This window comes from Arctopsyche grandis, chromosome 7 (assembly GCF_051622035.1).
Source record: "Arctopsyche grandis isolate Sample6627 chromosome 7, ASM5162203v2, whole genome shotgun sequence".
NCBI classification, from domain to species: Eukaryota; Metazoa; Arthropoda; class Insecta; order Trichoptera; family Hydropsychidae; genus Arctopsyche; species Arctopsyche grandis.
The window spans coordinates 31290015-31313539 of record NC_135361.1 but is presented as its reverse complement, the minus strand read 5'-3'; the positions used below and the strand labels follow the sequence as shown (position 1 = coordinate 31313539).

The 23525-nt window shown below is 34.4% G+C and overlaps 2 protein-coding genes across 2 annotated transcripts; one reads left to right on the top strand and one right to left on the bottom strand.

Annotated features, from left to right (window-relative positions):
• Positions 1–4852: 4852 nt before the first annotated feature.
• LOC143914809 (solute carrier family 35 member E1 homolog) lies at positions 4853–22261 on the bottom strand. Its single transcript, XM_077435157.1, has 5 exons — positions 21895–22261; positions 10363–10571; positions 10165–10290; positions 7939–8172; positions 4853–7836 (listed from the first exon to the last, which is right to left on the bottom strand). Exons 1-5 carry the CDS (start codon positions 22247–22249, stop codon positions 7615–7617), a joined length of 1146 nt encoding a protein of 381 aa, XP_077291283.1. The 5' UTR covers positions 22250–22261; the 3' UTR covers positions 4853–7614.
• LOC143914819 (zinc finger BED domain-containing protein 5-like) lies at positions 12733–16267 on the top strand. Its single transcript, XM_077435182.1, has 2 exons — positions 12733–15057; positions 15128–16267. Exon 2 carries the CDS (start codon positions 15151–15153, stop codon positions 15574–15576), a length of 426 nt encoding a protein of 141 aa, XP_077291308.1. The 5' UTR covers positions 12733–15057; positions 15128–15150; the 3' UTR covers positions 15577–16267.
• Positions 22262–23525: the final 1264 nt, after the last annotated feature.

The window sequence follows — 23525 nt, the reverse complement described above, 5'->3', positions numbered from 1 at the left end:
TAGTCCGCGCCTCCCCAGGGAGGCGCGCCTCCCAGTTTGGAAACCGCTGATGTAACCAATGATAAGTGGACATGGGGGAGTCCAAAAGAAATCGATTTCAGATTTACAATAAAATAAAATTGTAAAATAGAAAATGATCAGTATATCAGTAGCTATTAAAATAGATATAAAATGCATTGTGAACATAATTTATTATTAACAAAAAGCATTTAAAAATCAACCGTTCGTGCTGTTATAATTCTCATAATTTAATTTAAAGGTTTGTTTGAAATCTCAGTCGCTATTGATAGATTTTACTTGGAAAACAACGAAAACAATTGCACGTGTTCGATCTTTCTGCAAAGTTTTCATAAATGAAATAAAAATGAAACTCTTCATAGTCAGTCTCAATACAACTTTGTAAGCAATCGGTCGAAAGTCGTAAACAGTTGTCCTGTAAATTTAATATCGTGTGAATATTTGGTTTGTTTGTTGTTTTGTAGTGATTGTGTAACTACGTTACTTTAATTAAATAAACCTATAATTTTAATTTTCGCATCGCATATAATAATATATAATTTTAAATGCGATGCACATGAATCTATTTAATATACAATAAATAACTGATATATATAAAAAATAATATCTTGTATGTAATTAAATTGAAATAAAATCGAGACACGATGAAACATTTCGTTTCATGAAAATTCCACATTCTTCTAATTTATTATTATAATACTTCTTTTTGAAAAGAGTTTTACACCAGAATAATTTTCTAAAAATACACAGTATGTACATATATGTATAATGTTTATTATTATCATAACAATGTTTATATAAAATCTCATATATTTTTTATTATATTCAATTAGGGCAATATTATTTCCAATATATGGCGCCCTCGGGCAATTTTTTCTAAGCGCCCCTAAAAAAATTATTTAAAAAATAGGTTACTCCTCCTTTTTTCAGGCTTGAGACCGGCAGCAAAGTGAAAAATCAAGATTTTCAGCGATATCATTTAATTTCCGTAGATAGAGTTTCAAAACTGGAAAGTCTATTTTGTAAAATTAGTAGACTGGAGAAAAGCTTGCTTAAAAAGCTTTAAAAACAACGTTCATTTGAAAAAGAACATCATACCCAACAATGAACGAAACAAAAAAAGCTGAAATCTTTTAACTGTCGGGCCAATGTGGTTGCTTCATGAGTTACACTTTCTTTCAGTTTCAGTTAAATTGGTTAAAGCATCATGAACGTCAGCAGTTTGATAACGAACTGCTTTGACACTTGCTATTTTCGCTTCCCATCGTGTGTCAGATAATTAGGAATTATTTAAGGAATATACATAATTGCACGTGAATCAGTTAGAATCTTCCAGCGATATATTAAAGCTGAAAATAGTGAAAAAAATCTTTGCAGAATACTGAAAAAAGTTTGCGATGTTACAGAAGATTTCGCAGCGGCGTCGAAATGTGAAATTACTTTTTTTGAGAATAAAATTATAATTCTAAAGGGCCTATAATTCTATAATTCTAAAGCCTTCACCCAATGAATAGAATTTGCTGAGTACAAATTACTTTGAGCCCAGAGAGTAAAGGTGCCTTTGGCACTCTAATCAAAAAATTTTTAGGGCTTTTGCCGCTCTGATTTTAAATTTTATAGCGTTCAAAAAAACCAACGGCGATCACCGAATGATCACGGAAATAATGGGTAGCACTCAATTTGGTTTTGAAAACAGTTTCGGTACAATATAAGCATTATTCAGTATACAAGTGGTATCGCAGGAGTCTCTGGATATGAACGATGACGTGTATATATGTCTATTTCAAGCCTACGAAAAGGGTTCCGCGACAAATGACTCACGGACCTTTTACTCAACGGCGTTACGCGCACGATATTTCACTCACAAGACAACTGGGTCACGGGCATGACACTCACAGATAAATCACTCACGAGACAAATCACTCACGGGAAAAATCACTATCGTGTTATTACGCTCACGTAATTAATAAATTGCGTACGAAAATGTTATTTTTTTACACAATAATTATTCCAAAACTCAATTAAACGTATCGTGACAAATTAGCACACTATCCAATCACAAATAAATAAATAAAATATGTACATGTATACAAACCAGTTTAATCTCAATTTTATGACAAAGTACAGAGTTTATTATAAGATTTTTTTAATTCTTCGTATTTATAAGGATTTTCGTTCAGTTACAATTATTTTTTTTCATTGGTGTTAATTTTAAATTGTTTTATATGTAAAATAACAACGGAACTATATTATTTAACCAGGGGTTTTTTCAATTAATTGAACTTTGTTTTACTTTGCGAACTTTTAATATTGACATTAAATAACTTATCTAAAGGAATGTGATGACTAAAGAGCGGACCCAGAGCGCGCTGTTCATTGTTCACATGTTGTAAATTCATTGTTAATGGTTTGCCGAACCTTTTTTACAAAGCATTTACTCTAGTGATGACTAGACTGCGGATAGACACCGTGCTTTTTCCAGGAAGCGGTTTAGCTCTATTTACAAAGCTAGAGTCCAAAAAAAAAACGTTCGGCGAATCTTTAACAATGCATTTACAACAATTGAACAACACGCGGCACCCTATGGGTCCGGGCTTTAGTGGCTGATGCCTGATGAATACGTGTATACGAAAAGATTTTCTTATGTTTTACAACGAGGAGAGAGCACACGAAAAAGAATAATAAAGGTAGACTTACCTATCGACCAAGGTTCTAGCGATGACTGGAGTATCTAATTAATATTGTTTTCCTTTTGTGCTATTTATCAAAATAGATAAGAATATCTTAACCGTAAATTTCCGGCCGCTATTTGCAAGTGAGAGTGACGTGCGCTATTTTCACCACAAAAAAACTGTTGAACATAATTTAAATTTATAGAAAACAAATATTAGCTACTCGGATTCCGATTTCGCATTTTTCACTTAATAGTGTATGCGAATATTCAGATACTAAAGAACGTGTAAAGTTTATGTTTTTGACGCGGCTGAGTACGTTTAAAGATCTGAGACACAATGTTTCTATTGGTAGCGTAGGAATTCCGGACCAATGTAAAGTGGAGAATTCCTAATTTGTAGGGAATTTTTTTTTATTTTTTTATATTGATGCCTTCATGTAAGCCTTGAGTCAAGAGGCAGTCCTAAATATTTCATCGCAGTATAAATATTCAATATAAAATAGTATTAACAGTGGGAAAAAAATCCCAAGAGAAAATAGGTACTTTTGACTTTTGATTTGAACTGGACGACTACTTAGAGAGATTTGAAAGCTGAAAAGTACTACAAATGAAAGATAAAATATCCAACTATAGATTCCAATATTCATTTTGAACAGGAAATTGACAGATTTTGAGACATTGACCGAACAACACCAATATATAGAAAAATCGCGCGATTTAAAAAACACATATCTCCGAATCTCGAGCCAATCAACATTTTTTATTACCAGATTCGTGTTCACTGGGCACAGATCTATAAGAAAAGTCATATCTCGTCTCTGAACCAAAAAAAAAGTCGTCATTTGTCAAATAAAAATATGAAATAATTAAAATAAAGAGAAATAAAAAACGTGAAATGCTGTTTAAATGTGTAATTTTTTCATATATTATATATATATATATATATTTATATATATAAATTCGATAATCATTGATTATTATTAATGCAAAAATTATAACAATCAATTCAACAAATGTCATTGATATAAATACAAATTTGTACGCAACCAGAATTATAACAAATAATAAATACATATATTATTTATACAAATTGTCAGTAGCCAATATAAGATTGTGAGAAAAAATATTCCTCGTTGATTCAAAAACACATTTTCACACTTTACCGGGAAACATTAAAGATTTACAAACACATTTTATATTAATTCAAAGGTAACACAATTATTTATCCCGATAATGGCCGAAATACTTTTCAAGTATTAGCAATTACATTATAATATATACTATATAAATTTCAACTAAAACAATTCACTGGTAATAATCCTACGCACCTTTCAAAATTAAAATCAACATTACACATCGAAAGCACCATCCCTCAAAAAGTCTTTTCTTTATTGTATTGTTTTTATATTCGGTTTGATCTATCAATTCACAAGCAATCTAATAATAAATACAATTAAAACTTGCACGTGCGTATGAATAAGAAAACAAATCAGAATTTAAGTAGCATCTACGTAAGGCACCGTTCAAAATAGTAGAAATTCAATAAAAAAAAATCATTACACACTAAATCACCATCGTCCATCGTCTGAAGTGAAATATACTATACAAAATTTTTAAAAATGGATAATACAGACATCACTGTCCACATGCACGAATACGCATAAACAAATATAGTTGTGACTATTTACAGGTACTATATATGCGGATTATAAGTTCATGCGCAGAAGGCTTTGCGCCTGTGGCAGATATACAACCTACAAATAGCCAATAATTCGCAGATATATAATAGTACCTGCAAATAGCCACAACCAACAAATATTGCGAAGAGATGATACAGTTGTATACGTCGTTAATGATAATACTGATTTCTACGATAACGAGTAAGTAAGCATAATTTAACATTACAAATCCGTTATATACAATATCACATCATGTTTGCTGCCGCATGATATAATTGCACACCGATGGCACTAATCCTAGATACGTTTGACGCCAAACAATCGATCAACTGCTCCGTCGACAGATCAGGTACAATTTGTCAGAATCACCGCTGGATTAACTCAATTTTAACTTACAAAAGTGGACAGAGACCGTTCGTCGAGTCGAGTCCGCCGATTTAGATACGTTTTCACCGACAGTATTGCTGGTCGTTTTGTTTTTGTATTGATAAATAGTATTAGACTGTTCCTTAGTTGATATCTAGCGCTCTCCATTGGAAGAGAGAATTTGGTAAAAGAAATTTTCTAATCACTGGGTGGGTTAATCCTCCGTTTAACCCTTTGCATGCTGACCAACGCCGATCGGCATTGTATTGTGAGCATGTACCAAGTAAACAAGAATACTACCCGCTAAGCCTTTCCAGGTAGCATTGAAAAAAAAATGCATTGAATATGGGTCGTGTAATCTGTGTCAATGTTTATAAAGGCTGGTTTACACCGGAATTTCTGAATCTATAATCATAGCAGAATTACCCGATGGAAATCCCCAACTACTAAATATTTTACATTGTGGCTTGGCATTTAGATTGTGATTATTACATTTCAACAACAATGAAGAAGATGGAACTGGTTTTGGAACAACACATTCATTAATAGACTTCTTTTGTTTATTTTATATTGTTGCAAGATATATTAGAGAGTCTAAACACACCTTTACAAAATTCGAAATCCCCGGCAGTAGTTATCTAGGTTTTGTTTGGATAAGCTACAATTTTTATACCTGCTTTCTATTGGATTTTTAAATAATTCTATGCAGTTGAAAATTTTCAGCGTAGTGGGCTTTCAACAGAAAATACGTCAGGGGGACTCAAAGGGTAAAGGATTGGAAACATTTTTTAAGTTTAATAATAAGTCATATGTTTTTGAATTGTCACCTGCAGGTGTTTATGAAGTAAACTAGTAACTAACTAAAGTTGATAGTGCTACAGCGAATCGACGATCTTTCTAGCAATCTTGGACTAAACTAAAGAGCTAAAGCGCCAGATACTGATTAGGTTAGCATCGTCAATTCAATACTGTCCGTGAACACGCACCATTAGACGTTGGCACCGTGTGGCGAATTTACAATAATAGTAGTTTGTTTTACAACACGTCTTGTGCCACACTCCAGAATCAATCAAGTCGCAAATACGCAAATTTTGACTTAAATTACAATTATTCTATTTACACTTTATAAAAGTCAACTATTTTACATTTATCACTACACATTACACTATGATATAAATAATTTATACAATATTAGCCTATTAGAATACACGATTTACATTTGAGACACGAGTGTAAGACAAAAATGAGACCAAAAGTAAGAATTTGTGACTTTTGTGGACACGTCTCTGAACGACAAGTCAAGGCCCGCTCCTGAACGAATACGTATACCAAACCGGACTCAAGCTACCAGCTGCTCATTTGGGAAATTTAATCAACATTTACGATTTACATAATTCAAACATTGTAAAACTATTGTAGCGTGGACGTGTAGAGGGGTTTCCGAAATCTGAGTGAAAGACGTAACATTAGAGGCAGTTTATTGTTCTTGATCCGTCGGCCTGCCAGCTCCAAATGAAGCACGGACCAAAACCGCCTAGTATTTAAACACAGCGTATACGCTCAACACAGAAAGGTCATTGGTCGATGGGTCGCGAGCCCTTATTGGCTGTTGTATAAGTCTCAACGTTCATACGTCAAAGTTTTAGGGTAGACTCTCTATGTACATAAATTTTAGTAAGCTTGAATACGTTTCAGGGCATTTTGCAAACGGACGACTTTTAGAGCAGGCCTCGATTAGATTTTTAATGAAAACTCACACGAGTCACAGATTCAGATAAACAATTTTAAACAATCAATAGAGTAATACAAGCCGAAGTCCAGTTAGTGCTTTTAAAAGCGATCTTTGAGCAAGTTTAGTTCGAATGAATTAACTTAATTACTATGACGATATGGTCATCACAAAAAAACACAATAAATTGGCGCCAATCCTCCAGCTGATTGTTCCAATCAGTGTTTTCACCTAGGATTTGACTTGTTTTTGGATATGGACTGTCATTACATTGTGACTGCCTCTGGTAAAGTCAATTTACTAGTGTAATATTGACTCAATCTATACTCAATACTTCACTTTCGAAGGCACTAGGAAGCTTCGCATCGATTGATTTGTCGAATTGAAAGTTAGGGCGTAAACACACTGAGTGGTATGGGACGTCATGTGTCCTTGACAGTGGGTGTTCCCCAAGCCGAAATCAGGTGTACTTGCACGTGCAGAATGCATAATATTTGGAAGATTACACGTGTATGCATATCCAACTGAAAAGTTTCTCCTACTTTCCCTGTAAATATGGGATTCATCGTTATCGATCGCTGTCAAGCAAGGATAAAATATCACCGAAAACACTCCAGGGGGTTATTTTTGGGACCATGTATATGGAGTAGGGGGCGCTGAGTTTTTTTCGCATGTTTAAAAGTATCTAAAAAAAAAAACCACGTACCACATCCCACTCAGTGTGTTTTCGCCCCTATGCTTTGTATGTGATGCATATCAATATGCATCTCCATAGTGCTTTAGTACATGAAATTTTTAATACATTCAAGTATGTATGGTATAAAATGCAACAGACAAGAGATTTTTTTCAATATAAAAATATTAAAAGTTTCAGCAAAACAATCATTAAGACGTCATCGTTAAAAAAATAAACACAATTAATTCAATATAAAATTAAAGGAACCCTTATAGAGCATTCGCCTATTGAAAATCGCACGACAATAAATAAAAATAAATATTCACATTTTAAATAGCGATAGCGTATATAAAAATAAATATAAATTTCCACTATACTTAATAATATATGTACGTGAAAACTCACTCACGAGACCATTTTGTTCGGCTCATATATTATTATAAAGTACTATACAAAAATGACTACACAGCATTCATACGAATAACAATTTGCTATGGTTTCTGGTGACGTCTGGTGGTATATGCGGAGACGCGTTCTCCGTCGGCGTCAACAGATGGTAGCCGTTCTGCAGCGCACCGTTGCTATAGTCCGACTTCTGCATGTTGAAACTCCTCATCAGGGTATGCTCGTTGTTTTTCTGAACCAACGGCAGCATCGGAGTCCGCTTCTCCTCCTGCCGCTGATCGTACTTCGCCTGAAAACACAAACACCACATTACGAGAAGAGTTGAAAGGTATGACGAGGATAGGTATGCACATATGTATGAGAGATGCTTATCTGCAAAGATTAAAATTACCTTATTGTAGCAAAATACTCCAAATATGGCCATCAGCATGCCCATCATGTTCACGGACGTGACGGGATTTCCCAAAATGCAAAGCGATACCCCTATGACGAATATCCTCTTGGAAGCATTTGCGATAGCGTACGTCAACGGTGTCACCATCGATATCACGCTAAACGCTACTATGTTTTGAATCCAACATAGAAAACCGTCAGCGAATAGCAAAGCTATAATTTTCGGCGAACCCTGAAACAATAAAAAAAAAAAACACATTATTCCAAACCACTCGGTATGATATAATAATAATATATATATACATATGTAGGGTTGATGTCTGGACTATGGCTGAGAAAGAGTATGTTATGACTGATTGTGGGGTGAGGGATGAAAGGGTCAGAAATGTAACCGCCAGTTGCAGTTAGACCTGTACTCAGAGTGGTCGGTCGTCAAACCACCGCATGTATCATTGTAATAAACAACATGACTGAAAACGAACGTGTTTGGTCTTCACCCCAACCGTGGTCCTGAACAGCCTCATCTGTCAGGATCTATACAACGTATATAAAAACGAATGCGATGTGGGTATGTGCCGGACCGTGGAGACACTCTCAATCAGAGTAAAGTGTTCGAGGAGACGGGGGAAGCGTGGTATCGGGGAAGTGGGGGGTGTGGAGCATCATGTGATGGCAGGCCGAGCAACGACTGGCATGTAGTAGCCAGCAGTATGGCTTAAAGGTAGCGTGTATGTTTACCACCAAGTGATCAGTGGGTTCGATCCGCCATACTGCTGGTTAGTTTTGGGGGATTCTTATCAGAGTTTGCCGATTTTATCTAATCATTGTTCGAAAAATTGACTAAAAATCATCTTTCCTGTTGTCACAAATCTTCTGTATTTATTGTGTGTATAATTTGTAAAAATTATGTACAAAAATCTAAATCCATAGATGTCTCAATGGATTAATTCTTTAATTTATTTAATTAATTGTTAATCTCATGTTCTTCAGCTTTTCGAAGTATGTACAGTGATTTATGTAATAAAAATACTGCATTGTTTGTAATTAATTGTCCAGGAAGGCGCATTTGGGGTCTTCTTGTCAAGCCTTCCTAGTATATATCTATTGTAAAATAAAATACACACATCCACAAAAACACACCTATTCATTCATCATTTTGAACGGGTTGGATCGGTGAAGGTGTAATGCGCGCACTCAACTTTTTACAATTAATATAATACGTGCGCGCGCGCGCCTATAAATTACCCTACATTATATTTATATATAACATATAATTTTATTCGTGTATCAATTCACCCGTTGAAAACAAGGGACACAACACTAGTTAATCATAAAATCGTAAGCAAACCCAGAATAAGTAAATGAGTTTTAAATAATGTGCATACTTTAACCAAAAACTTCCCATGTCAACGATTTGAAAACAAAACGAAAAGATCGACCGATTCGTAGTGTCAAAATGACAGTTTAGTCTGACGTATTTGTCCATTACAAGCGTATCGAATCACCATTGTAATATAAACATTTTAACATTTAACATAAAAAAATAATGCAAGACAGTCATCTGGAAGAATTTGGTCAAGACGTTATGATTGCGATCTAATCTTGGATAAATAAAGGTTGCTAAAAAAGATTCTCTCAACAGTACTGACAAGTCAACAGAAAGACCAGAGATGCCACTAAAAAAGTTTGGTAAAAACAGAAGTTCATTTTAATTCGTGTATCAATTCCTTTCAGAAACCACCCGTTGAAATCAACGTACACAACACTAGTATAATATTGTTACGTATACTAAAAAAAGCCGCCGAGTAATTGCGATCGGATTAGGCCGGGTAGCGTCCTGAGAGACCGTGTGACTGGTGTAAGTGGTTTTAAGGATTAGCGATAAGCTAAGTGCATGTAGGCTAAACAATGGCGACCGAGTTGGCTGGTATTAGTCCTTTCGCAGAATTGACCTGTACCGTGTCGTGGGAAGAAATATCCGTACGTGACCATAACAATAGGTAAACAAATTAGACGTCGAAGATGTCCTGAGAGATCTATCCCTTATAAGGCGATATCAGGTCATTCTGGACTTAGCACTGACAGTGCGTGTATCTCCTTAATCATCAATAAATGCTGTGATACGACTGTTTGCCTTTTACTTGGATCCTCCACCCACCCCTACGCAACAATATAATCAGCGTGCTTTCATTTGAGATAAGATAAAAAAAATATATATACATACCAAATTCTCATCTTTAATAACCCTCGAGAAGTCAAATATCAACCAGACGGGAATAAAAAGGAAGAACGCCATCCTTCCCAATATGTGCAACAATCGTAGATGATGAATACCCGTGTCAACGAGAACCTAAAGCATTATAAAAAACACATTTAATACAAAGCCTTATATTTTTAAACATTATTTACAATAAAACTATACCTTTTTTGAATATATATGCTGTAGAGAAAAGCCTGCAGTTGATACTAGAGCGCACATCATTCCGATGCCATCGTACGATAGCTCCGTCATAGTCGCAATGGTGACTCCAGTGATGATGGGTACGAGGCTCAGGTACACTTTGGTCGTCTGCTTCTCTCCCATGATCAATCTTGATAGGATTACAGTGAAGAGAGGCATAGTGGCCTTGACTGGAAAATAAAACAAATGCAAATTTTAGTGAAATGTTTATTCGAAAAATTCCATCCTGGGTGACGCCGAGTACTATAATCAGGGCCAAAGCGTGGCCTGTGTAAGCAGTGCTTGGCTTGACACTGTAGGGCGGTCTTTTAACAAAATATATCTCCAACTAAGAACAGCAAATGGTGAATTAGTGGATAGAACATGGCTTATGTATTCATCCGAATTGGATCGATTGTTCTGTTTTCGTTGCAAAATATTTAGTAAAGGCGAATTTGCATTGGTAAAAGCTGGCGAATTTGTTTACACATGTAAGCGGTCAGACTACTTGCCATCTCGCTTGCACCAACGCTATCTGCGTCAGAAATGTGTACGCACACGGGCACCAACGAAAGCCTTTCTAACGCAATTACAGCTCGAGTTAGTACGTTTAGAAAGAAAAAAAAAATTGGGATAAAAAACCAATCCTTATAAACGTGGTGAAATAAACGCATAATCGCATAAAAAATATTTTTGACTTTTAAAAATTGCTAGATAATTAATTATAAGTATTTCAAAGCAATGAAATGTTACAATCAATAGGAAAAACATCTGATTATTGATTCCAATACTCATTTTGAACACAGCAATACTAGATTTTGAGTGAGAGCCGCAAAGGGCAAAAAACTGTAAAAATTGCGCATTTTTTAAACGTTCATATCTCGTAAACGAGAGCGAACCAACAAAAATCATTATCATATTCGAATTCAGTGGGTCAAACTTAGTAAAGATTGATTAGCCTCCGCTCTGGTAACAGGTGATTTTTTGTTGCTCAGTGTTATTATCATTTCTTACTAATCTCTTCTTACCTTCGCTTACGATTACTGATCAAGAAAAATTTTGGCTCTTATCCGATCGTTTTCATACTTTGCCATTTTGCTCGGTTTGGTCATCAATGTAAGTGGAAGTGACATCCACCATTACGATGGTGAAAAAATATTAGACACGTTTGAAAATACTCCCTCGAAGTTCTTCCTGACGTTTAACGATCGTTTTTTAGCCTCTTCTTATTAAGTAATTTTTTGTTAGAACCAGAATTTTTTTTAGAAAAGGCGGCAAAAATTGAACCGCACGCACAAGAAAAATATGACGACTATAATTGTATGTAAAAAATCACGAAGACTTAATGCGTAAAAAATAACGAGTAGAAAACGACAAGACTGTACTCAAAACGAATGCCAAAAGATCCAAGATCAAGTACGAATCGTATGGGAATTTGGACCATGGCCAACCCTAGTCATGAACATAATATTGTATTATATTTTATGCAAAATCACAAGCACACGTGTTGGGCACATGAACTTTTCGATGTGCATGTGTTCAATGTTGTGCCGTTGTTGAAAAGTACATATCATATACGAGAACACATGCATTTGGACAAGTGAAAGGAATGCGATGCTTGTAATAGTTCCACGTCGCCGATTCTAAAACTGTGAGTGCGAATGTCGAGAATTCGCATTTCACATTTGCAACGCTATGATTACTTTACATACATAGAAGACATTTTTTCTCCGTATAACTATTTATTTTTTATTTATAAGTGCACATGTCATGTTGAAGGTGAAAGTGGACCTACTAAAGATACATGTTCACTTGTCACTTTCACTTGCAGTGTAAGTATCAGTCCAGTCAATGTATTCTTTTACATATACTTTGGGAAAAATTTAAACGTCCATTTTATAAAATAAATGTCCATTTAAAAAAAGTTTCTGTACATAAAGTTTGCTTTGATCATTGAAAAAATATTTTCTACTTAAAAAGTGGATGAATGTGCATTAAAATGACAGGTGAACTGTATCGGCAACGTCGTGAATACCAAAATACGAACCAACGTTTGGTTAGGTTTTATTTATTTATGGTTTGGTTAGGTTAGGTTAGGTTAAGTTAGGGTTGGTTTTATTTATTTTGTATCCATTCTAATGCTAAAATCTATTTTTTCGAATGATCGTTTCATATTTTTTAATGGTCACTTTATAATGCCAAAATATTTTATTCAATGCACAATACGAGATTGTTTAAGCACAAACATTTTTTTTAAGATGCTAAGTATTTTTTTTAATGTACAGTTAAATCGTACCCATATACTTGTGTATGACTTACATATGATTGTATGAACGCTCATAATTTTTTTTTACATGGTAATTGGACTATTCGTCACATTGGGGTGGTCACAAAGACAATTTTTGCCATGAAAATCGCGAATACACAATATTTGGCACTCAAGTTCTCGTTACTATGATAGTTATCGTTAGTATGATGGACTTTTCGACTGCCAGATGTTCCGTTATAGAGATTTTAGTGACTTTGTGACCAGTAATCACCGAACCTTTTTACATACGTGGAAATACATAAGTGGAAAGTTAAAGTTTACTTTCACTCGCAATATCAGTCAAGTCAATGTATTTTTTACATAAACTTTCAAGACTTACGTAAACGTTCGTCACGATTTATAGTTTTTAAAATGCGATGCAAGTAGAAATGTAAAGTTGAAAGTGAAAGTTCACTTATCAGTTTCACCCGCAATATCAATATCAGTAAAATCAATTTATTTTGACAATACTTTCGCGACTTACATAAAAGTTCGTCGCAACTTTAATTTTGTTGACTTGAGATGCAAGTGGAAACGTTCACTTGTAAATTTCACCTGCAATACCAATATCAATCAAGTTAATGTATTTTTACATATACTTTCGCGACTTAGATAAAAGTTCAGCGCAATTTTAAGTTGTTGACTTGCGATGCAAGTGGAAATGTAAAGTTGAAAGTGAAAGTTTACTTGTCACTTTCTCCCGCAATATCAATATCAGTCAAGTCAATATATTTTTTACATATATTTTCGAGACTTAAATGTTCGTCGCAATTTTAAGTTGTTGACTTGCGATGCAGGTGGAAATGTTTAGTTGAAAGTGAAAGTTCACTTGTCACTTTCACTTACAATATCATTATCAGTCAAGTCAATGTATTTTTTACATATATTTTAGAGACTTACAAAAAAGTTCGTCGCAATTTGAAGTTGGTAACATTCGATGCAAGTGGAGATGTCAAGTTGGAAATGTAATGAGATCTGCCGAAGTTACATGTTCATTATCATTTTCAACTGCTGTGCCAATATTAGTCAAGTCATTGGACATACATACATACGTAATGACTTACATGTCTTTATGAGTTATGACTTACATATCTATAATATGCGTGAACATTATAAGTTAAACAATTCAGAATCTATATCGTTATCATACGATGCAAGTTGAAAGTAAAAAAAAAACAGGCTTATCAAAGCTAAGCAGCAACATGACTCAGTGGTAAGCGTATAATGCTTTCAACTGAGGGGTAATCAGTTCATTCCCTGGCCCGGTGTTGCTGATCAGACCTTGGATATATGTGCCTGCAGGTCGATCGTTAGTCAATGTATCTAATATCATTGTTGAAATCATCAATATTGGCAACCAATTCCCATTTCGTTTTCAACATTTTCTTAGTCCGTTTAATGCGATCGACCTAGTTACTATACAAAATCGAATGCATTAAAATTGGCGTTTGCAAATTGCACAACAAACGAGCAACTTTCAATCTCGATTTTTTTTTATTCTCATGATTAATTAGTTAAAACACAATAAATTAAATGACTGAAAGCAGATTTCAGCTTCTTTCTTTCGAAAGTTGACACAATTAATGCGCATTCGATAATAACATGGATGATGGATTAATGGCGACGACACTTGATCAAATATTGAACGGGCAAACATCAATTTGCGAAACAAACTCAAGTCGGCACGGAACAATTCGAAAATTATACAAAGTACATAACATATCGTCGTATTCATCTCATTTTGTATTCAGACTGTAAATCAAAGACTCGTGTAAACACGGAAGAGAATTAATTTCGACTTAAGTTTGACTGCACTTGCAATTTTTACGCTGAAATGTCGCCAGTTCATATATAATACATTTTTCCTAGTATAATGGAATATAAATTGAAAAACTTCGTTAGAATTCAATTACCTCTACATATTATATACATAGTCTCATGAGATTGGCGAGACATGCCATATTAAATTGGCCTATCCTTCCCATTACAGTCACAAATTGTGACTGACGATGAAGATTGTCTGCATTCGATGATTGTTGACACAATTTGCACAATCAAAGGGTACATAAAAGCGCAGTTTCTCCTACATTTTTTTTTAATATGGGAATCACCCTTAAGGTCTGACTGCACTATGCGTCAAACGAACGATCCGACACTTCACAACAGTGAGCGACAATATTAGGTAAACCGCACTTGAACGACAGCGATGCTACACTACGCAGTAAATTATGTCAATCATTCGTTCGGTACCTCGGAGCAAGATGGACGAAACGGACGCTATTATAGGTTTAATGCAGTGCTTCCCAAATTGGGGGGTCACGACCCCCTGGGGGCCGTAGGATTTCTCGCGGGGGCCGCGAAAATATTCAGTAGAAAGTAAAAATATTCATTTATGAATATTTTTCCACATTACATATTTAGGGAATGTATATATTTAAGTCTGTTAAATAATAACACATTATATGAAAACTTTCCAACAAAAGCTTTCTTTGTGGTCAAAGGGTATTAGTCAAGGATGCACGGAGATGTTTTCGTGTTTGAATGATTTTCTCACGAATAATGAAATATCACTGTCGACTTCAGTGAAAAATGTTATACTTGATCACATGGCCGAATCGATACTATTTGTCAAAAAATATTTTCCAAACTTGAATGACGATGAAAGGAACAATTGGATAAGAACACCATTTGCCAAGTCCTTAATTTATAATCATATTACGTCGACGGCTCAAGAAGAGTTGATCGATATCAGATCAGGTAATTTGCTTGAAGTGGAATTTAATGAAAAAAGTATTTCAGAAGTTTGGTTAAGGCGACAACAAGAATATCCTGCTATAGGAAAAGAAGCCCTGGTAACTCTTATTCCTTTCGCGACTACGTACCTATGAGAAACAGCATTTTCGTCATTTCTTATATTAAAAAATAAGCAAAAGTCATGCCTTTCCACGGAGACTTTGGAAGATGCTTTGCGAGGCGAGTTAGCATTTCTGACATTGAACCCGATATCGATTTGTTATGTAAAAACATGCGACCTCATCTATCGCATTAAATTGTTTCATGTGTGCATAGTTTTTATTTAAAAAAAACTTTTTTAAGCAAGTTCCTATAATTTTGTGCTGAATATAAATATGTGTATTATAATTGTAATAATTACTGCCAAATAAACCTTTTAACTAGAAAAAAAAAATTTAAAGGCCGGGAATTAATTCTTTCAGAATTAGGGGGTCGTGACATGAAAGTAATTGGGAAGCACTGGTTTAATGTATATGTTACAGTGAAAGCATATTTCAAGTGAAAATATATGTATTTTCACCAATTCAAGCAGTGAAAATGTATCAAACAATGAATTTACAACGTTTAACTCATCAATTTAACCCTAACAACCAAATCTTAAATGAATAGGGCCAACCATTACTTATCCTAACCTATCCTAGCCCTTAAATAATACCAACCCTAACAATATAATCTTAAATGAAAATATATTTTCACTGTGACATATACATATACATATATACATGTATGTAAAGTTTGGGTGGTAATTTTCTATGACGACTATATCGATATCGATTTTGATTCCGTTTTCGATTTTGATAGTTCCAGTTCTGGATTCTTTAATCAGTTCATATCCGGATTCATTTTTCAGTCTCGGATCCGGATCCCTGTTTCAGTTCCGGAACCCGATTACTTTTTCATCTCCGGATCCGGATTCGTATTTTTTTTGTTCTTTTATCCCTTTATAAATTGATAGCATGGTGACACCAGCCCAAATTAAAGAAATCTTTTTTAAGATAGCGTTTCTAAATTAATATTTCTACTTTTCTTTCTATGAGGCAAAAAAAAACGGAATAAAGGTCTGACCGCACTATGCGTCTGCGACACGAACGGCAGCGTGCGGCCAAATATTGTTTGTATGAAATTGTATGAGATATAACGCACTACGCGTCACGCGACAGAGTTGCCTTTTGTATCAACTTTGCCGTGTCGTGACGTGCTGCAGCAGTCGACGGCCGTATAGTGCGGTCAGACCTTAACTACTAGAAAATTAGCAAAACTTAAAAAAAATAAATTAAAAATGTAAAAAAAAACACATAAATTTAAATATGTAAAGGCATCAATAAAAATAGTATGCGGATTATTTCAGTGAGACTACATTTTATCGAATCAATTCACAGTTTTGAAATCGGCGTAAGTTTGCAATTTTTTGAGCAAATTTTGCAACACATTGATATAATATACGTATTGGCCACGTAATAATCTCCATACGATCCACTTTTATTCGTGTCACGTGTAAAATACACATATATAATGAATAATAGACAGTAGATAGCAATTAACGCGAAATAACGGGTTGTATGGAGATAAATTCAAACACGATTTCGAAATCAAAAAGTCAATCGTGCGTTCAATTTGAAGAATATCTACCAACAATTGGAAAAACGTAATGTGGGACAATTTTGTAATTTGCATACTTGTGTGTATGTGTGTGTGTGTGTGTAGGCTGCGTGCATATTGGAGCGACGCGACGCGACGTGGCAAGATTTCGGTACAAATCCTGCCTTTGTTGCATTTGATTATCTCAGTAATGTGAACACATCCGTCTATAAACATGCTTTTGTGTGAAAATGACCTCTAAATAGTGTCTTGGGATGCATTTTCTTGTCGCGTCATGATGCATCGCGCTTTATATTGTTGTATTATATGATTTTATTCTGATGAAAGTTTGACCTACATACATTGTATATACCTACCTTGCTTTTAGAATGATTTTATTGTTTGTTTATTAAATAAATAAATACTGATATAATCAGCGTAATGACGAAGCGAAAGTTTTATGAATGAAAAGTTTGCATTTACAATTTCATTAATCGGTGTACGGTAAATAGTTTCTCCCACTGCCGGTTTATCGGTTTATACCGGTAAATGAAATTAAATTTGACATGGATTACATAACTGTGTGGTTACATTTGTTAAATTGAAAGTTTTCGTATTATTTAAATAAATATACATAGTTTAACGCAAAAATTAAAATATTATTGTGAAAACGTTAATTATTATTATTATTGCAACGTTTTTATTAGTTTCAATTAGTCTGACAAATTTCTTACACTCTTCCGATCGCTTTGAAACTTTGCAAGGTTTGGCCGCCGATGGAGATTTCAATTTATTTTTTATTTTATTTTATTTACTTTTTTTACATATATACAGTGGCGGCTCGTCAGAAAAATTTAATATTATTATATACATAAATGTATGTATATTATATGAAAATATCAATACTATTTAAGCGTGTATTAAGCTCGCCCGCACACCGATACATCCAATAATGATCATACATCGCGGTACTAATATCAGAAAGTGAGGCATCGTTTATGATTTTGTGCAGTACGGTTTTCGATGGAATTGCTCGAGTGGGCGAAGGAGGGGCGCGGGGGCAGCTAGAAGCTTGGTCCGTACTGCACTCCCAACAGTGCTATACACATTTTTTGTTGCGTTCGTGTGAGCTCGACACGCTCCTCACTTTTCGTCATTTCTTCTGCACCTTTTGTCTTTCTTTCTACACCTCTTACACTTTCTATCTTTCTACACGTCACTCTAAGTATTTAAGATGGTATAAAAATCAAGAGAAGCTGAGCCAATGTTTTCAAGAACTTAAATATTCTTCCGAAAATACTTATAAAACAATAACAGATTCTACCAATTTACTAAACACAATTTTTTATTTTAGTCACAACTTTTTCACAAGTTAATGCCGCATGTAGAAATTATTTATAACCAAATGCAATCTAGTAATATCGATGCATTTTCAATTAAAGAAAACTTAAAAAGTTTTACTAATGTCATTATACAAATACGAGAAAAAATAGAAGCCAAAAATATGTGATGCATATATTATCGCACATATTATAGAAGCCAAAAATATGTGCGATGTTATTATTAAGGATATAAAACAAAGATATACTTTTTCTAATCAATTAAAAGCTGTGAAATTATTTAATAAAGAAAATTTTGAAAAGTACTGAAAGAAAATGCCAATGAAAGATATACTACTAACCGTTGAATAATATCCAATGCTAGATAAAGAAAAACTTCAAACTGAATTAGAAGTGTTTTACTCAAGGAAAGAAAAGCATACTATTAACGATTTATTAATATTTTTAAAACTTATTTTTGCAATCAATTTATGCAAAGTTCGTGTGGAAATAGCAAAACTTATTCAAATTCTGCTTACAACTTCAACTACCTCTGAGCCAGAACGGTGTTTTTCATCAATAAATAGAATAAAGACATTGTACATATACGAGTATAAGAAACACAATGGTTCAGGAAAGATTGACGGCTTTGTCTATGCTGTCAATTGAAAAAAAATGACTATGAATAGTAAAAAATTTAACAAAAAGGTGATAGATCTTTTTTCAAGGAAAAAAGACAGAAAAATCAATTTTATAATGAAATAAAATACATATAATGTTTAATTTTGGTAATATTGATGTTAATAGTAAAATATAATCCAAATAAACATTTTTTTTTATTTTTAATCAACCGCAGCACCCCCAGATATCTTATCCACGAGCCGCCACAAATTGGCAAACTCTGATAGGAAACGATCGACCTGGAGTCACAATATCCAAGTCTAACCAGCAGCACTACAGATGTACTCAGAAAAATTATTTTCCTATTGAGGTCAGCTCATGGGATCGAACCCCAGCGCCTCTCGGTGTTAAGCAGAAGCTTAACCTAAGCCAATGATGAAATATAATCGTAATAAACACGTTTAAGAATTAAAAAAAAAATAGGAAATAGTGACAGCTCACCCACTGCCAAAAGCCAGTAGCTTTGTTTATTTGACTTTTCGCCCCCCACTCGTTTTGTCAAATTTGAATTGTTTAAACGCCTAAAACTTCATCATTTTCACACTATATCTTACAAAATTTGTATTGCAGGCTCTCATTATCTATCATATACATATATTATTTCTTCACTAATAGATTACTAAAACTGAAAACACACGTTCACTTATAAAGCATATTGACTATAGATGCCAATTGTCTCTTTTAGAAAAAAAATGTTTATATATATACCTAGGTTTTGAATTTATCGAATTATTTCTTATAATCTTATTAAATTCAACTATAAAATATATACATACATATATTTTATCACCAATTAATCGGTCAGTGGAGCGAATTTTACGCATTTTCAGTCACGCTAGAACGATTCTACCCGAATAGAATAAGAGCGAAATCACACAGGGAAGAACGGCACGTCGTATGCTTGGCTCCTTGCTGTGGGGGGGTTCTCCTACATTTCTTCAAATATGGGATACACCGTCATCGATCACTGTCAAGCAAGGATAAAATTTTACCGAAAACACTCCACGGGGTGATTGTACTAGCCTCTATACTGGAGAACTATGGACCAACTATAAGAAGATAAAGGACAGTGGACCAAATAAATAAATAAGCGTAGTATATGTATATAAATACAAAAATATATCATGTTTAGAACTTTATAAAGAAATAAAAGAAAATAAATAACTTTTGCACCAAATTAGCAGTGTAGATAAATATAGCAACAGAGATGATGAAATTGTGTGACAAAGAAGATGATTAAATTCTTCAATTAATTTTCTTAAATTACTTTTCAAGTTCCTAACTACATAAATACATATGTATTTTCCGGTTATTATGAAAGTGGAATAACTCATATAATATTTCGTAAATTTGCTTCACAATTATTTTGATACTACATACAAATATATGTATACATTATGATTCTTAGCCTTATAGATATAATCTTTCTTGTAATGGTGGAATTTTTTCGATTACCTTGAAAAATACTGGTATTTTTGGTTAATGACTTATTTCACTTTAATAATAACCCGCACAATTATAATGAAAATTGGGTGCCACTTTAGTATGCGGTCTACATTCACATATCTTCTTTAGTATGCGATCTACCTTCACGTTTTTGCTTTAATATGCGGTCTCAATTCTCGCGCACATAGGTAAGGCCAACAGGCGACTGCATGACTCAATAGTTAGGTTAGCAAAAATCGTTGGATCACCCATACTAATACATGATATATTCTCAGTAACTGCGCATTACGGGGAAGTAAAAATAATAATTCTTTGATTTTTTTTTCGATCTTAGTGCGTATCTTCGTAAGTCAAAACATCTTCGACAAACAAAAGTCGAGGATTACCTGTATGTGATTGTTGATGATCCAATTTTAGGTCAATCTCGAAAATTTATTTAAATTGGGCATGTTCTGTTTTAACTTCCAATATTTAATTTTAATTTGAATATAATGATTATAATTTTATTTTGATATTTGAATTTAAGTTTAATATAATAATAATAGTTTTAATTTTGATATTTAATTTCAATTTTTAAATTTAATTTTTATTTCGATATTTTGTACGCTACTGGTTTTAAAAGTTGGCCTGTGGGCCATTCGTTGGCTTGGTGCGTACGCACCATTATGGTGCTTACGGACTAAACCAACGACGATTTTGGGCCAACTTTTTAACCAGCAGTAGCGTACAAAATATCGAAATAAAAATTAAATTTTAAAATTGAAATTAAATATCAAATTAAAACTATTATTATTATATTAAAATTGAATTCAAGTATCAAAATAAAATTATAATCATTATATTAAAATTAAATATTGAAAGTTAAAACAGAACATGCACAATTTAAATAAATTTTCGAGATTGACCTAAAATTAGATCATCAACAATCACATACAGGTAATCCTCGACTTAAGAAGTTTTGACTTACGAAGATACGCACTAAGATCGAAAAAAAATCAAAGAATTATTATTTTTTATGGTTTTAAAAGTTGGCCTGTGGGCCGTTCGTTGGCTTGGTGCGTACGCACCATTATCCGATCGTTTTCATATTTTGCCATATTGCACATTTTGGTCATCAATATACATAAGTAAATGGATCCTCCGCCATTACGATGGTGCAAAAATATCGTCTAAGACGCGTTTGATATCTGCCCGGCGAGATAGTCGTTGACGTTTATACATCGTTTGTTTATTAGTTTTAAACATAGATGGCGGTAGTAAAATAAAATTATTGTTTTTATTAAAAATAATAATTGTAGAAGAGGTATGTTTTTAAATAACTTTTTTTGTCAATGACACGTCTTGGCAACCCAAAGTATAATTTGTGTGTGGAAAAGTAAAGAGTGAGACCTGTGTGGACGAAGGAGACCGGCACCTTCCAGATGGAGACGTGCGAGAGGACGGAGCTGAGGAACTTGCCGAGGGCGAGCGGCACGAGCACGGCCAGGCGGGGCGCGCGCTCCGGGGGCGGCGGCCGAGGCTGTCGGCCCGCCGCCCTCATCGCGGGCCCCGAATACACGGCGATGGACGCCAGCTGCGCCAGGGTCACCGTCAGCGGGAACGGCAGCTGGCTCAGCAGCACCTTGCCCACCACGTTGTTGCCGCACGACGTGGCGTACCACACCGCGCACAGCGACACCACCGTCATCAGCTCGCGGCCCCCCACTCCCCCACCCCCACCCCCACCCACACCGCCAACCGACATCGCTGCCCAGCGACGACTGACGACTGACGACCGATACGCGCCCCCTTCCACTCCCACGCCCCTCGCTTTTGACACATGGCACAGCTCACAGAACACCGCACATTACGACCATCTTCACTTCACTTTTTTTATTTGCCTGCTCTAGACGTAAATAAAGAGAAACCGAGACCGGCCCTCAAAAGACAAAGATGAACGAAGCGATTGCCTTGACCTGGAGTCAGTGGCGTAGCCATGATTGTTTAAGGATAAGGGGGGGGGGGGGGGGGTTTGACAGGAAAAAAGGCAAGATAATTTATATAATTTATTCCGGTCCTCCAAATGCTTTACTTCTATTAAATCATACAAAATACTATATTGTGCATACGTAAGAAGTATTGTTGAGTTTGCATTCCAAGTTTGGAACCCAGAGTACTCTGGTGCAAGAGACAGATTGGAGCGCATTCAGAAGAGATTCTTGAGGTACATCAGTAGCCGTTTTGGATTATCCTATACTTCCTATGAAGATGCTTGTAGGTGTCAGCATCTACTTCCACTTGTCAAAAGAAGGGAGATAGCTGACATCTCAACAATTTTGAACATCCTTAACGGCTCGATCGACTGTCCTCAATTATTGAGCAGACTATCATTGCGTGTGCCAAATAGAATGACTAGATGTAATCAGCTCCTTTACATAGCTAATACTTTTTCTAATTATGGAAGAAGCTCATTCATCTGGCGTGCAAGTTCCACCGTCAACACACTAATTTTAACAATTTCTATGTTTTACTTATTTAATATTAATGCTATACAAGCTAGAGTGATTATTGCAAATTTGTTTTTCGATGATTAATTTTATTGAAAATTTACGATTGTGATTATGAATTTTTATTTTGATGTATTTATTTTGTTTTTTGTTATATATTATATTATTTTTATTATTTCATAATTTTTATCATATTATTATTCTTATTATTTTGATATTTTTATTATACTGTTATTTCTATTTTTTTCTTTTTGTTTTCTCTAACTATCTTACTCTATTATCATTTTTGTTTCTTATTTTAAATGTTTGAGCTTTTCTTTTTTTACCTATATGTGAAAATTATTAATGGTTTACTTAACATAATTATGTTTTTTTACTATCAATCTATGTAACTTAATAAACTGTAAATTTTCCAAATAAATAAATAAATAATTTATTGAAGAGTATTCAGAGGTAAGTGGAGTCAGGTCGAGGTACAAGAAAACACGCAGGCAGGTTCCAAGTCTTCATTAGCTGCTCGTCAGGTGGAGGCCA

What these genes read in the sequence shown, in the direction of transcription:
- LOC143914819 (XM_077435182.1), top strand. Translation starts at nt 15,151, where the DNA reads ATGAAAACTTTCCAACAAAAGCTTTCTTTGTGGTCAAAGGGTATTAGT.
- LOC143914809 (XM_077435157.1), bottom strand. Translation starts at nt 22,249, where the DNA reads ATGTCGGTTGGCGGTGTGGGTGGGGGTGGGGGTGGGGGAGTGGGGGGC. An exon ending in GGTCTCCTTCGTCCACACAG is followed by an intron (nt 10,572 to 21,894) that starts GTCTCACTCTTT and finishes TTTATTTTCCAG; the next exon opens with TCAAGGCCACTATGCCTCTC. An exon ending in TTATTAAAGATGAGAATTTG is followed by an intron (nt 8,173 to 10,164) that starts GTATGTATATAT and finishes TTATTGTTTCAG; the next exon opens with GGTTCGCCGAAAATTATAGC.